Raw genomic sequence first — 16,675 nt, 5'->3', positions numbered from 1 at the left:
TTGAAGAATACAGAAAAGTAACCGCTGTGAAACTTGTGAGACTTGAAACACTTCTAAGCAGCTTTTCCACTTTGTGATTTGCTTCTCAGGTGTAAACCTTTCTCAATGCTTAAAGAGACCTGATACATATCTGCTACTCTGATAAACCTAAAGAATCTACTGTAAGTTTTTTCAAGAGAGCAAAGATGCTTATTTTAATGTTATAGTTAGCTTAGCCACCTTTTGCTTTTACAGTGAAAGAATAATAATTTATGTTTATATTATCCTATTTCCTCCTGGGGCTTCACATAAGCTTTCCTCTTACAACACTAGCCTTCCAGAAATCCCATCTTCTGAAACTGAGAAGGCTGTAAGAAGGAGATGAAATTTCAAATCATTATTTATATTCCTTAGGTAGAGCATTGAAGCATATTCTGCTAACACACGCTATTTTTGGTTGAAAGCTAATAGTTAATATGATTGCAGCCCATCTGTTGGATTGTTCCAAATGACAAAACAGAGATGAAGTTATCTCACAAAGCCAAACGTGTGTGTGCTAAATCGATACTTATTTTCAGAATATCACCACTGTTGACAACACATTGGTCAGAAGCAAGTATTAAGTCTGCAGGCTTGTATATAGTACTCATTGACATGATAGGAATGTGTTCTTGTGGAGGGTAAGGCCCCATATGTTTCCATTTAGATAGTTTTCAGTAAGCTTTTAAATCTTGTTAAAGACCATGCTAAGCTTGGTTTTGAATGATCAGTTGGGAAACATCATATTTAAAACATTGCTCTATTAAATTCAAATCTCTTGTAGAGATTGAATCTGGTATTATAAAGAAAGAAAGAAATGGGGGGAAACGAGTTCAAATTCAAAAGGTAGAAGCCAGTTCACAAAACTCATTGTAATTCTTGGAGCCACGTGAAAGAAGAGACATAATGTGGTTCAGTGTATTCATATTGTGTCCTGTGATTCCAGGAATGTTATAACTAATGAAACTATGCTTTTCTGAAGAAAATTTTATCATCCTATGAGTAAGCCTTGCTGTGGAAATTTTTACTTGCCCAAGAATGTATTTGAAATGTACTATATTAGGGATGAATCCAGCAGTGAAGATACTCAGCATATAGAAGTCCCATGTACGTAAGGAGTCGGATTCCTTTTTAGTATTCTTTGAAGCAATTCTGCAAGATGTTCAGGACCTGAAAACCTGGAACTGAAGTACCTTTGACCAAGAATTTAAGTGTCTCCTTATTGTTCTCTCCACTTCTAATGGCACACTTGTATCACTACCTATCGAATGGAATAAATAGACACATCTTAAGTCTATACATTCGCAGTATCTCCAGAGATCAACGATGACAACTGCAAAAGCATGGTGTCCCCATTGTACATAGGAAGGGAGTGCCAAGGTCACTCAGACTAACATGTTCCAAGTAGGCAATTTCTGTTTTGTTAGTATGTCATGCTTTCCCTTTATCACAAAGTCTATCCAAAGATGGCAAAGAAGTGTTGGATCCAAGTCTTCAATACTCTTTGAGAAAACTTTCAGGTTTAAAGTTTATGCCAGGCAAAGAAGCTTCTTCTCCCTGCTCCAGTCATTACAGAAACTCCTGGTGGTGTCTTCAAAAAAAGTTGTTAGTTGCATGGCTTGCTTTACACAGTTGACAGTAACTGGTAGTTTGGAATTTTTGAGGTTAGAATGGAGCATCTATCTTAGGTAGCTAAATTAAAAAACTAGTTTCTCCAAAGCACGATCAAGAGCATCTCTGTTAGGCTTTCTGCTCTGACTCACCACTGTCTTTATTGTTGTACGGGGAAATGAGCTTCATAATTCAGGCACTTAAGATAGTTGTCATAAATTAGGCTGTTTGAAAACTCTCATCTGTAGGTATTACCTAAGCTCTTTTTTCCACTGGATAAACGTTTAATCATTCAGAAAGTGTGACTTGTTTTTAGCCTTCATACATCTGCCTTTACAATTATTTCCATGAAGTTTTTACTCTTTCAGGTAGTCCCACTGAGCTCAGTGCACCAGCCAAGATTATTTCTATGAGTAACACCTGTTGAATCTGATTCTATATTTGGTTTCTATAACTCAGACCCTGGTCTTTGTGTTGTGCATGTGTCAATTCTCTCTTGCACGTCCCTCTTAATGAGGTCCCTGCATTTTTTTTTTACTCCAGTCTTCCTGCTGGTCTTGCACAAAATAACGTGTATAAGGAGAGGGAAATAATGCGGTAATGGATAACTCAGCACCTTTTCCTGCTCTGCCCTGCTTCATTTATAGCTACGTAATCAATCCAGTACTTTATAAAACTCTTTTACGTTGTTAACTTTGAATTAGAATCAGATTAAAATCCAGCGTGCATTTATCTGTATTTGCCATGTTACTGCCCCTACAGTACACAGAGTGTCTTAACAGTCCAGCATTTTTGGTGCTGGAGGTTTTAGTGGATAAAACCATTTTTTATTTTCATGAATGCCATTCTAGTCTAACCTGCACTCCAAAATGAAATGAGTTTAGTGGTCTGAGTCCTGTCCCTGGTGAACAATAGTCCTCATTACAAAACCGCCAAACAGGCACAAAGCTGGCAGTTTCTGCTGAGGGACCCTCAGACCCGGCCAGCATGGAGGCACAATTGTCTTACACCCCAGGGAGTGATTTTTTTCTAGGTTAAGATTGAGGTCATTCATAAGGCAATAGGGAAAATCATCTCTTGTGAAACCGGTCTCTGCATCAGCCAGGGAGAGCAGTTCCCAGCGCTGCTGCTGCAGGCTCAGTGCTCGCTCTGGTTAAGAGGTTTTATAATCTGGGATCTCTGATTTAAGACCATCTCAGTTACATGTGCCGTTTACTTTGTAGTGGAATATGTAAACAAAGATTTGCATTTTGGGGTGATGTTTTCAGCAGGTTATTTGCTGGAAAGAATACCTTAATATAGGTAAATTCCTGGTTCTGCTACAATTAGTAAGTGTTTTGCCTTTAGTTAGAGAGCTGGGAAGTTACTGTGAATATATGAAGGTGCTAGCCATATGGTAAATATACTAATTTATGTTCGTTAGTGCATTATTGACTGTATCACCTATTCATTAAGACGTTTTCCCAAGAGTTGCTCTGACAGCGAAGCTGAGAGACCTTAAGTGGCTGTCATCTTTGTGCCAAATGGATTAAAACAAAAAATGCTCAGCAATTCTCAGTAGATCAGCGCTCAATTTCAGCTGGGTCATACCAGGTTAACAAGCCAAAGTATCAGGTTTCTTTTTTTTTTCTTCTGGTTAAAAAAGACCAAACAACTGAAGTTTGTTTTCATTCATACCATTAGCTATTTCAGATCAAAACTCTGTGAGAACATTTTTATTTCGGAGCATGGTAACACAATTTAGATTATTTCATACCTGTATTAAATTAACCATGTGCAAATTCAAATTAATCTAATTATTTTTATTTCATCTGCTGTGTAAGTAAGCCTTAAACCTCTAGTGATTCCTGAATAGGGAAAGTGGCTTAACAGGAGAAATGAATACAGGGCTATCTGTCTGAATCTGCAGGGAGCCTGAAAAAATACCTGGTAAGTGACAGGTTTCCCACTGATTTTACGGTGATAGCTCAGCTTGTCCAGCTATGGTCATTTACACTCTACTCCATTAGTAGTTACCCTATCACTAAAGACTAATGAAGGGGGGAATCATTGATTTGTACTATCTGACTTTGGTAGTGTCTCACTAATCTCTAGCCTAGATCATATAAAGAGACTGTAACATTGCCATCACTCCAGAGCTTGTTCCTGAAAGTCAATCATCAGCCAGAGAGGACACAGGTAGAGTAATTCTTCCTTGGGTCAGGGCAATGGAGGAGATTGCTTTCAAGGTCCATTCCCCTTTCCTTTTTTATAACATTGGCAGTATAAACACGGAACATTTTTTTGAAAACTGGCATACAGAAGCAAAATCCCTGGGTTGGAGAGAGGACGTAGAAGGAAGGAGGAATGTACCTCTGGGATGGGCACCGGTGGGAGAAAATTCTTCGGGGTCCACGAGCTCTGCCAGCACGTCCAAACCACCAGCCTGTACCCACCAAACAAGCAGAGTGAGCTCCCTTCAAAGCATTTTTTCTCCTGCCTGCAGATTGGGGGGGTCACAACACACCTCTTACCTTCAGCTTACTTTTTCCAGTTTTTAGTTTTCTTCTGTAACTGCAAGGAATAGAATTAATAAAGTTTTGAAACACTCTGAAAGCTTAGACTCAAGTATTGTCTTGTGGCCTATGCCACAATCAAGCTCATCGTAAAGATAACTGAGACCTACTGGAGCGGGGAGAGAAAGAGGAGTCTTGGCCCAGCAGTGTGCACGAGTTTATTATCATACTTTGAAGGATATGTCAGCTGGAGGAGATGTCAGGTTTCTTTTGGACACCTCTACCCTTTGCTTTCCCACTTCATCCTCCCCCTAACCTCTGTGCAAAAGCCAGAGCTCTGGTACAGCTTAGTCAGGTGGGGTTGGGTGTCTCATTTGATAGCAGATATTTCTAGTCTTCTCTCTATTTTGACATGTGTTTAAATTGCAAAACTTTGGACCTTGTTTAAAGTTTGTGGGTTTTAATACATGTTTATGCTGTCTGTCTAACAATATATTTTTAAAAAATATATTTTGGACGATTTTAACCAAATTCAAGTGTGTCAAAGATATTAAGCCCAAGTGAATATTGCTCAAATTGGCAGCTGTAGAGGTGAGAGGGAGCCTGATAATGCTCCTACTGTGGGGAGACTTACCCCTTACTTCACATGGGAAAATAATCCTGAGAGAGAGATCAGGGAACACCAGTCTTTTGGTTCTGCTATTTATGGAACTACTTGTTTATTCTTAGAAATCCTTTGAGGGTACTTTTGTAAACTGAGCATCTACTCTGTACGAAAGTGTCTAGATGGTCTGTGACAAGTGACGTATTACTTTGGTTGTACGTGATCACGGCATGTTCTGGTTACCCTAGTAAAATTGGTGGGTTTTTTATTTCTTTCTCTCCCCAAGATTTCTTTCGACCTAGCAGAATATACTGCTGACGTTGATGGGGTTGGCACTTTACGGCTCCTAGATGCTATTAAGACCTGTGGCCTTATCAACGCTGTGAAGTTCTACCAAGCCTCCACCAGTGAACTTTTTGGAAAAGTGCAAGAAATCCCGCAAAAGGAGACCACCCCTTTTTACCCAAGATCGCCTTACGGTGAGGATCGCTGATGGGGTGTGTGTAGTGTGTGTCTGTCTGTTCTCCCCGCTCATGTCTCAGGGCTGAAGTCATTTGGGTGTGAGATTAGAATGACGATAGAGCTAAAGTGACTAGACATGTCGAGAGGCATACCTTTATGAATTACTATATAAAAAGTATTTGCTGCCATTGCCCGGGGGTTGGAAATTAGCATCTCACTTCACAAGACTGTGTTCATTCAGCTCAGAGGTAGAGAGCTCTTGGGGGGGGGGAAGGGTGGCTCTTCCTTCACAAAGGGTTGTGAGATACCGCTGAAGTGATAAGGTTTCATATTTTGTTGCCTAAATGAAAAATTCCCAAGAGCTCACTTCTTCCTTCATGAACTCGCATGAAATTTGAAACACTTATTAAAGCAATGTGCATGAAGGACTTTGGTGATAAAGTTTCAAATCAATTTGAGTGTTAAGGCACCAGATTTTCGCGTTTATTCCTCCAAAGTCATTTTTTTTTTTACTAGCAGAGGTCACCACAGTGGCGTATTTCACACGCTTTGGCTGTGTTAATTATATTGTAAAAGAAAAAGTGCTATGCTTGAGTGTGCATAAGAAAACAAGTGAGAAAGTGCCCTAACGCTTCCTGGCCAGTTCAGAGGCTGCATAGAAAAGGAGTATTTCTCCATTCAGCTGCTGTTTATTGGGCTGGATATTTTTTCCGTATGAAATGTGACACATATAGGGGACACATATAGGGAGGAATGAATCAAATTCTAATGCACTCCACTGTTGAAACGTGGACTTCAGCCTGCATGTGAGAGATGTGTATGTGTGTCTGTCTGAGCTGTGTACAAGCAGAGCGGATATACGTAACACCTTAAAATTGTTTTTGTAGGGGCAGCAAAACTGTATGCCTACTGGATTGTGGTGAACTTCAGAGAGGCCTACAATCTCTTTGCTGTGAACGGCATCCTCTTCAATCATGAGAGCCCCAGGAGAGGTTAGAAAATCCATGTGAAACTGTTCCCAACTTTGCGTACATCTGACCGGAAAAATGTAACAATGCATCCACAGGTTTCATTTAAACTTGCCAAAATTCTGTAGGGAGGGTGTCGTGACTCGTCGCCTGCTCACGGCGTTTAATGCAGCCCTCCTGGCAGTCTCAGGGCCTGCAGAACAGCAGCTTTCCCTTTCAAGCATCATATTCCATTTTGTAGCCCTCTGATGCTGAAGGGAGCCTTGTGTATCTGATTTTGTGTATCAGTGCTCTCGAGAGACTGCAATAACGTCGTAACATAACTGAGTTTTCTTTCCCTCTTGATAATAAGTTAAGGCTAAAATATTAAAATGACACATTAAAAGACAGCTTTTCTAAGCATTTAGGTGTGCAACTGCATAACAGATGCAATTTCAGGTGTGACTTGTACTCAAGATTTTTATTTGCGTATAAATGTCAAATTAAGAGGCAGAAATAATAGACCCTCTAAATTCATAAGACTAATGAGTACAGCCTGGTATATTTTGAAAAATTTGTAGATTGTGGCCCGTAGCTTCTGACAAGATGGCTTTTAACACATGGCTTTAAAATGCCTTTCTGTTTAATCCTTAATAGCAATACAGCTTAAATTCCACTTAATCATCCCTTTTCCTCTTACAGTACTTTATGAAAAATTAATACTGGTATTTAGTTTGAGTAAGAGTCCATGGTTGATTAAAAGTCTCTTATACAATGACAGTTTTCCTCTGCCCTTAAAGTACTGTGACTGTAGAAAACACTCCAAAACTAACTTTAAATTAACACAGAAAACTGGATTCTCAGCGCAGAAGCCTTTTATTGTGGTCTGTTTCTAAATGAAAAATAAATTCAAGTTTTACAGGAATGCAATTATATAAATTATAGCCTGGCACAAAATATAATAATTTTAATCATACGTACAAATATAAAATAGACCATAATTGCAACTCTGTTTAAAAAAAAAAAAAGGAGAAAAAAGGAGTTGGTGTCAATAGGATTTAAATATTGATTTCAGTCTTTGGGAGTCACAGCTGCGAAACCTCATAGTACACTGGGTAGGCAGCATTTACAGTAGGTGGTGCATCAAATACTTGGTGGTAGAAGTTGGTGCATCATTTCACTGGACTAGATGATGGTACAAGTTCAAAATTAAGAGAATCAAATTCACTAGATTGTTTTGTTTAGAAGCCCTAATATTTTGCTTTCTTTTAAACAGTTCACTGCAATATATTCTTGGTGCACTGTAAACTGATGTCCAAATTGCTGAGTTATCATTATGCAATTTAAACATTCTGACCAACATAAAAAATGAGGGAATGTGCAATGACAAATATTAGCTTGGCATGATTTCTAGTAACACTAAGGAGCAACAAGATGAGATGGAAATTATAGGAACACGTTTATCATTTGTGCTGCTTCTCTATAGGCTTGTGCCATTTTGAAGGGGGAAAACTTCAGTGCTCATTGCTATTTTGATCCCTCTGACATTTGTTCCAGCTTTGACACTGCTGCAATGGAGCTTCCAATCCGAAGTCTCTTTTCAACACATTTAATGTCCCCATGGAGAACCCAAGTCTGTGCTTTGAAGTCTCAGGCTGTACTTTTGGTTGTGTGTATGTGCTGGGTGCAGTTTTAAGCCCTTTATGCCACGAACAGGAAGAATCTTGTCTTAGAAATGGTTTCGGTTGGGTCCGTTTGCCTTAGCGGGAGTACATGCCATGAAAGCAACTGTAACCACAGCCCAGTGCCTTTTGCTAAGTGTTTTTATGGGAGAAAGTTTGAAAATTTATACAGAGAAGAAAATGGAAGAAAAGTAGTTTTGAGGTTGTTTCTTAATAGCCATTCATTACTTTCCTCATGTTTGTGAAGACTGCAAAGGCGCTTTGGGAGGAAAAGAGAATTTAACTGGGATTTCTAATTCCTATGCAGACATGGTAATATACATGGAAGTTTTAAAATGCCTTATGGTTTGGCCTTTTTTTTGTGTGGTTTTTTTTTTTTTTTTAATTCTACTGATTTCAGAGATTAGGAATACCTAAATAAACCAATACATATTTTATTCCAATATTACATACCATTATTCCAGTTGGTTTAGTGCTACACTGAATTGATTGAACACAACATCCCATTGATGGTGATACTAAGTGCATCTTGTCCACACAAAACATAATGCCCAGGAATCAGTGGAGAGCAGTGGCAGTGCCGCTTGCTGGGGTGCAGAGTTGATCTGTCCCGGCAGACAGTGCATATTTTTTCTCCGTATCTGAAGTGTTAATTGTACTTCTGAAAATTTCTCTAAGCTTCCTACAGTGAATGTATTTATAGGGAAAGACTGTGAAGAGACAAATCCTAGTATTTCTTGTAGGCAGGGATCCATGAGTTATGTTACACTGTAAGGCAACGGTAAGGATGAACAGAATGCATTTTTGGTACCTGGCAGCCTGTGTTGTGGACTGTGATCAAATACAGAAGTATTTGTATTTGAATTACCAGCACTCATGATGAAGGAAGATGAATTGCAGTTGTCTGCCAAGTGGCTGTGAGCAGCTGGTCACTGAGGCTGAATTGAACAGACAATTGCAAGGAGTTTGCTTCGTGATCTCCCTTCATATAGTGTTCAGGTATTATACTGCTGGGGCTGCGATACACGAGCCTAGCGAAAATGAGAACTGTCTAATCTCCAGAGCTGCTTCCCTGAGAAAGGAATTTAGGAATATACACCTCTTATTTCAGCATACCGATTTTTCTCCTTAGCCTTCCTGGTTTTAACTCAGAAAGGAGCACCAGTAGTTGATCTCATGTAGCCTGTATAATAATAGGGAAGTCGACACAGAGTTCATAAGGGTAAAGAGTACTTAAGTCTGATATGAGAGGTTTCCTATTTCTCGAAATTACCAAGGCTTGAGAGGAGTGCTGGCTTTGAGAAGCTCATCTGATTTTCTACTTTGGTCTTTCTCTTATAAAGCAAGATAATAACAGGAGTAGTTCTTAAGATGTGACACCATATTGCAAATCTGAATACTTAAGTTTGCTGCATGGGCTTGCTTTTAAGTCTGATGTTTCACTGGGTTGTCAAGCATTGGAGCAGGCTGCCCAGGGAAGTGGTTGAGTCACCATCCCTGGAGGTATTTAAAAGACACATAGATGTGATGCTTAGGGACATGGCTTAGTGGTGGACTTGGCAGTGCTAGGTTAATGGTTGGACTCGATGATCTTAAAGGTCTTTTCCAACCTAAACGATTCTATGTTTCTGTGTTATGACAGCCACAGTGACTTTACAATAAACACCAGTGATAAAGTCCGGGCTGGTTGAACCACCTGTCTGAGCCTTACATCTTAATTTGGGAATAGTACAGCATTATTAAATTGCACAAATACTCGGGTCCATACTCAAGAGATACGTGTGTATGTAACAACAGAGAATATTATCTAAAATCTCATATGGTGTAAAATGAGTGGCTATGTTAGACTAATCTTAATGAAATATACATCTACTCTGAGCCTTTCTGTAGTACTTTCTAATTTTTTTCTTTGTATTATACATACTGCCTTTCATTTCTTAGTCACTTTTATGGTTTTATAAGACGAAATAGTCACTTTTTGACCAGTACATGCTTTTCAGCTCACATAAATCAACACAGCTGCACCGAAGTGAATAGGGTCATGTTGATTTATGCCAGCTGAGGGTCTGGCATAGTACTTCCAGTAATGGTCTGGTAATGTAAGATAAGCATAATTTGCTTGCTTTGGGGAAAAGACCTGTATTAGCAGTATACCTTGCTAAAGCTGATTTCTTCAGTTACTTTCATCAATTTTATCCAGGTATAGCTCAAGTGTTTCCTGATTTATGGCAATGCCAAAGAAGAATGGGATCTTCCATTTCTGATGCTTATTTATTGTCTAAATATGACACTAGCTGAAAAGCAAAACGCTCTCTATAGTGGTAGTGAGCTACAAGGTGGCCTCTGTTTCCAAAAATGAACAAACAAAAGAAAACTTAAAAAACTTTCCCAGAATGCTGCATCTTTTTTTCTTTTTTTTTTTTTCAAGACAACATTATGGGATACCAAATGGGGGAGGTGGTGGCCACCAAGTTGCTGGTGGCGGTTGAACATGGCTCCCAGTATTTACCAGTGTGGAAATGTCTGCCCTATAGCAATATTGGAAAGGTATTTCTCTTCAGTGAGATGACGGTTTTGACAGTGGAAGAGTGAGGCAATTAGCCAGTCTAGTTTTCAGGAAAGCTGGGGCTCGATCCAAGCCTTTTTTACACCATCGGAAAGATTCCTGTTCTTTTGCTGGGCTCCGGATCTCACTAATACCTGCTTTTCTGAGTGAGAAAGCAAACTGCTTGTTGACAGTGTCATTTGTTTCTTCCCAGACAAGCCCTTACTTTTTTCTCCTCAGTTCTCTGTAAGAAGTTTTCTCAGATTTACAAGATGTGCCTTTGGATGTCTGAGATAACTTTCTGATTTGGTTAACCACTTCATTGCTTGCCTCATCTGATCTTTATCTGCCAAGGTGTACAAACATGTACAGCATGTTTCCTGACACAATGCAACAGAAGTTTTGTTTGGTTTTTGTTGGTTTTTTTTTTTCCCTAAGTAATAAATACTTTGCCTCCACACATGACATCATTGTGTAGATCATTCAGTAGGGAATTTTTGTTTGTCTGATACCAACCCTGGTAAAGCAGTTGTCATCAGACCATTGCTGTATAGCCAGAGGGAAAGGATACAACTGCTCATTTCTGTGATCTCTTTCAGCCGGGCAGGAAATGGCTAGGTGTTAGATTGCAGGCTGAATGTTGTCAAAGTAAATGTAGTAAGATTAAAATGAAAAGAAATTATGATTTAAAGAGAATGGGGAGTGTTCTTTGCTTTTATTGTGCATCTGGATCACAGGTTTGCCAGGGGGAAGGGGGTAAGAGGTTCCCCTGCTCGCTGTAAATATGTTTGGGTATCTTTTGAATTTATGTTTTTTGTTGTTACCTTTTTTTTTAACAAGCTTTCAGTCTTCCTTTTGCCTCTATTTCATAGAGAAGGCAGAAGCAGATGGTGACATCTGCTACCGACTTTCACAAGAAATCCCTACAATCCCTACTGTAACAGCTGCTCTTCTGTGTCTCCTATAAAGAGACGTAGCCAACATCTGCCAGATTTCCCTTTCTCATTTCTTTGGTTGAGGAGAGTAATTGCTAGTCTCCTTACATGCTTTCTGTGCAAAAGGAGCCTGGTCAACCTAGTACCGTTGGAAATACTGAGGGCTTTTGCTGGTGCTCTTTTTGTAAGTTTAGGCCTGTGAAAGACATAAGTGTGTAAAATTTTCAGTGCAGAGCTATGTCTCTTTCATTTAATACAAAATTTCCCAACCCATGAGTATATCTGAATAGCAAAAGTCAGCAGAGTGTTGCTTGTGTCTTGCTGACTCCTTGCTGGATGAGAAGAATGCAGGCTGGCTAGTATCATCAGGGATCGTCTGCCTAACACATTGAAAACTTGATGGCAAGGTACCATGGCCAATGTAAAAGGAGTTACTCACACAGTTGTGTGCTATAGAGCAGCCAAGATCATTTCATGCTTTTTAGTTTGCATGTTTCAACAGAGAAAGCATGCAGTGTCCTGAAGACATGCATTCTTACTGGCTTTTTCTCCCTGCTGTGAGACTGATCCTGCTAAGTGATCCACGCAGGTGTTTTCTTATCTACTCATGCAGTCAAACATCAGTGGGGATAAATGTGGGTCTACTTGTACTGATGGATTTGTGGTAATATTGACTGTAATAATAGAGAATTGCCAGGTAATAACTCTCTGCTATTTTACCTAAGTACATGTGTTTTCCCCTTGCAAAAGATCTGACGTTACAAAATAAGTGAATTCAGTTAATTCTGCTGATGTTGAACCTGATACGGACTAATTAGTACTGATCAGAGCACATCACAATATATGGAGATTTTTGTCTAATTTTTATGTTGCTAATAAGTCATCTTAACTTCTTAAACAGTTTGTGGGAATCCTTACCATCTCTTAATACTTTGTTTCTTTTCAATCTCGAAGTAGCCCTGGTTCTATACTTCTCTATCTGATGCGCTTTTCTGGGGCCTATCACCAATTTATCTAAGTAGCTATGGATATAGCTCATACAAAAACTAAGTAATTTCTTGCCTGTGGGTTTAGATTTTTGGAACAGCTGCATTCGCAACCCAGATCTCTCCTTGAGCAAATTATTCTCTTATCAGATGCATCTTTTTGTCGTTAAATCATGTGCTCCCTTGTGGCTTATACTGTGTTGAGAAGAAAGTAGATTACAGTTTTTGCTATTTTCCATGATTGATTTCAACTTTTTTTTAATCTCAAAAAAACCAAAACAAAACCCAAAACAGAGCATCCACACAATTTACAAAATGTCAAAACTACTAAATTTAGAAAACCTTACCGTGTAATTCTTAACATTTCTCAAGTTGTATTAGCAGATATCAGTGTTAGTTTCTTAAACTAATGCTGGATGAGAAGAATGCAGGCTGGCTAGTATCATCAGGGATCGTCTGCCTAACACATTGAAAACTTGATGGCAAGGTACCATGGCCAATGTAAAAGGAGTTACTCACACAGTTGTGTGCTATAGAGCAGCCAAGATCATTTCATGCTTTTTAGTTTGCATGTTTCAACAGAGAAAGCATGCAGTGTCCTGAAGACATGCATTCTTACTGGCTTTTTCTCCCTGCTGTGAGACTGATCCTGCTAAGTGATCCACGCAGGTGTTTTCTTATCTACTCATGCAGTCAAACATCAGTGGGGATAAATGTGGGTCTACTTGTACTGATGGATTTGTGGTAATATTGACTGTAATAATAGAGAATTGCCAGGTAATAACTCTCTGCTATTTTACCTAAGTACATGTGTTTTCCCCTTGCAAAAGATCTGACGTTACAAAATAAGTGAATTCAGTTAATTCTGCTGATGTTGAACCTGATACGGACTAATTAGTACTGATCAGAGCACATCACAATATATGGAGATTTTTGTCTAATTTTTATGTTGCTAATAAATCATCTTAACTTCTTAAACAGTTTGTGGGAATCCTTACCATCTCTTAATACTTTGTTTCTTTTCAATCTCGAAGTAGCCCTGGTTCTATACTTCTCTATCTGATGCGCTTTTCTGGGGCCTATCACCAATTTATCTAAGTAGCTATGGATATAGCTCATACAAAAACTAAGTAATTTCTTGCCTGTGGGTTTAGATTTTTGGAACAGCTGCATTCGCAACCCAGATCTCTCCTTGAGCAAATTATTCTCTTATCAGATGCATCTTTTTGTCGTTAAATCATGTGCTCCCTTGTGGCTTATACTGTGTTGAGAAGAAAGTAGATTACAGTTTTTGCTATTTTCCATGATTGATTTCAACTTTTTTTTAATCTCAAAAAAACCAAAACAAAACCCAAAACAGAGCATCCACACAATTTACAAAATGTCAAAACTACTAAATTTAGAAAACCTTGCCGTGTAATTCTTAACATTTCTCAAGTTATATTAGCAGATATCAGTGTTAGTTTCTTAAACTAAGAATTTGCAGACTTTTTTTCTCAGATGAAATATCAGCCTAAAACTTTGAAATAAAATGTTATGGAAGATACAGAAGTCAGCAATGGGAAATGGAGTGGTCAGAGCACGTATCTCACCTGTAGTGTTCTTATGGCTTCATTAATGCACAAACTTGTAGCAAGGTTTTTAGAAATAATGTATTTTAGGTGCCCATTTCCCTATTTTTTTCCCTTTGTTACTTTTATTTATCCCCGGGCAAAACACAACGGAAAATGTGACCATTCTGCTTTTTTGCATATGTATAAGTGAGAACATGAACTGAAATACAGGCAAGAATTGGGAGTTTTATATCTTGCATTTTACAAACTAGCTTAAAGTGAATGTGGAGTTTGCAGAAGGTCAGAAGAACAGAATTGCCATAGTGGTTTCAGCCAGAAGTCCGTTTAACCCAAGTATCCCATTGCCCTTGCTGGAACATTAGGGGAGAGTGTAGGAGATGGTATAGATACAGAGTGGTCATCTCAGACTCCAGTAGCTGACGGGTAAGAGACCATGCATGAAAGATGCACCCCAGTCCACTGCTCCCCCAGACCAGGGCTCTGTTGGAATTCAGTCCAAGCTACTGCACTTGAGATCCTTTCTGAAGGAAACCACTTTAGCAGGGGAATAACACCTCCTTTGAATGCATGGTTAAGTCGTAGCTCAGGTGTACCCAGAGTCTGGGGACAAGAGAGCATACTGGAGGATACAGTTTCCCCAAATGTGGAGACTCAGCCACAGTCAACCACTTCTGTATTTCTTGGTTTTGTCACTTGAGCCGTTTTCTCTTGCAGTTGCATCTACATGATTATTTCGTTCTGTTGTGATTCACTAAGATTTCCTCCTGCATTTTCCCCTCAAATGTAAATAATGTCGTTGTCTTTCTGAAATAGTCAGAGGCAAGAAAGGAAAAAAAATCACACAAAGAGCAAAGGTCACATCGTTATTGCAAGAGGTATGTTGCATAAATGAATCTATCTTACGTTGTTGATATTCTATAAGTAATGAATGTTTAGTATTTTATTCATTGTTATTGTACTAATTATTTCCTAAACTTCTGAAGACTTGTGTCTTACGATGATTGTTTGCATAAATTCTCTCGAATATATACATTTCTCGTGTGATATACTAGTGTAATTCTGCTTTGTCTACTTCCTAGTATGTAACCCAACATCAGTGATGCCAGCATTCCCCTGGGAGTATGAAGTAACGACCACTAGAAATTGCTTACAGCTCATCTTCAGAGTGCTGGGTATCACTGCAGAGCTGTTACTAAGTATGTAAGGCTCTGTAGGCCTTATTCCGCAACCTTCAAATTTTGGGCATCATCTACCAGGTGCAGAAACTTGAAAGCAGGTTCGTACACACAGCTTGTACGTATACAGTGACTGCCACACTCTTCAGGCCCATCTTAGTATCTGAAACATTTTCTCAGCAGCGTGCATCCTGTTTTCCTTAAAATAGCTCTCCCAAAGGTTGACAGTTCCCTCTCGTTAGAACTCTACTTGCTTTGTCTTGCATAATATAAAAAGTTATTTTAAAAGTACATCCATTAAAAGTGCATGTTGTCCTGAGAAAGTTATTTGAAATTAACCCGCTCAGTCATTTAAGATATTAGAAACTGAACAAGAGAGACTCTAATTCACAATAAAACAGTTCCACCATTAGTGGTTAAAAAAACACTGCAGAAGGAAATGTCAACGGATTATTCCTCAATAAAGTCTTCAGGATTCATTAAAAAGAAATAAATGAGAAATACAATGTAATCAGATGTCACCTCTGATAAGATACATCATATAGTATGATTTTATAGCAGTGTGATAGGAAGGTAAGCTACTTTATCCGAGGTCAGAGAGAAGGTTAGTGCATTTGGTCAGAGCTTGGTTTGAACTTAGGAACAATTTTTTTTTTTCTGCCTTGATTGCACTAAGTCTTTACTGAAGTTCCCAGAAAGGCGTGTTTAAAAATACAAAGCAAAAACTCAGACAAACACTGCATGTATAGGTAGTTTGATTTCAGACCATTATGTGCATTATATACTTTTTGGGAGTGCATGAAAGCTTTATGTTTATAAACATAACCTGTGTCACTTTGAAATAGCTGAAAATCTCAACAGCGGGACAGACTGCTGATTTGTGTCAGTCTTGTTGCTCTAACTGCAAGTATTTTTTGAGCAGATTTTAACCTCTGTTACAAGGACTTACAGCAGTATATACTGTTAGTTATAAGTGTTTCCCACATTGTTGATGTGTGCACACCTTGCCAACCATGCTAAAATATTTCCTTTTCAAGGATTTGCCTTTCACAGACACTTACAATTTAATTACGTGTTCTACTTAATTGTTAGGCACGAACTGGCAAATGAAAGCTATGTCCAAAAGCATGAGTATTCTCAAACAGTTTACAAGTATTTATTGTAATTAAACCTGATACCACATGCTCTTTAGATGTTGCAATATCAGTTGCATATTTTGATCTGTACTGTATCTCACCCCTATAGAATGCTAGCTGTTAAAACAAAGGGTTGTGGGTTGCAGTTAGCAGGTTTCCCATGAAACCCTTCAGGGATGCTCTTTGATATGGGAAAACAAATTAAAACCAAGCTAACAGAGACTGTACAATATCACGTTTTCTCTGCTTTCTCTTAATTTTTGCCCTAGGACATGCGAGTTTGAGAACGACTGTGTCCTGGTTTTGGCTGGGATAGAGTTAATTTCCTCCTAGTAGCTGGTACAGTGCTGTGTTTTGGATTTAGGATGAGAACAATGTTGATAACACACCGATGTTTTAGTTGTTGCTAGGTAGTGCTTACACTAGCCAAGGACTTTTAGCTTCCCACTGCTCCACCGACTGGGAAGGCTGGAGGTGCACAAGAAGCTGGGAGGGGGCACAGCCA

The 16,675-nt window shown here is 38.9% G+C and overlaps 1 protein-coding gene across 1 annotated transcript in view; it reads left to right on the top strand.

Moving 5' to 3' along the window:
• The window catches only part of GMDS (GDP-mannose 4,6-dehydratase), a 369,080-nt gene that overhangs the window by 95,912 nt on the left and 256,493 nt on the right, over window positions 1-16,675 (top strand). Inside the window, exons 5-6 of the mRNA XM_009279237.1 lie at window positions 5,015-5,207; window positions 6,078-6,182. Of these exons, the coding sequence (XP_009277512.1) occupies window positions 5,015-5,207; window positions 6,078-6,182 (298 nt within the window). The remainder of the gene's footprint in view (window positions 1-5,014; window positions 5,208-6,077; window positions 6,183-16,675) is intronic.

Source organism: Aptenodytes forsteri, unplaced genomic scaffold (assembly GCF_000699145.1).
Source record: "Aptenodytes forsteri isolate BGI_AS27 unplaced genomic scaffold, ASM69914v1 Scaffold81, whole genome shotgun sequence".
Lineage (NCBI taxonomy): Eukaryota > Metazoa > Chordata > Aves > Sphenisciformes > Spheniscidae > Aptenodytes > Aptenodytes forsteri.
The sequence above is the reverse complement of the archived record's forward strand: the minus strand, read 5'-3'. Positions and strand labels throughout refer to the sequence as shown.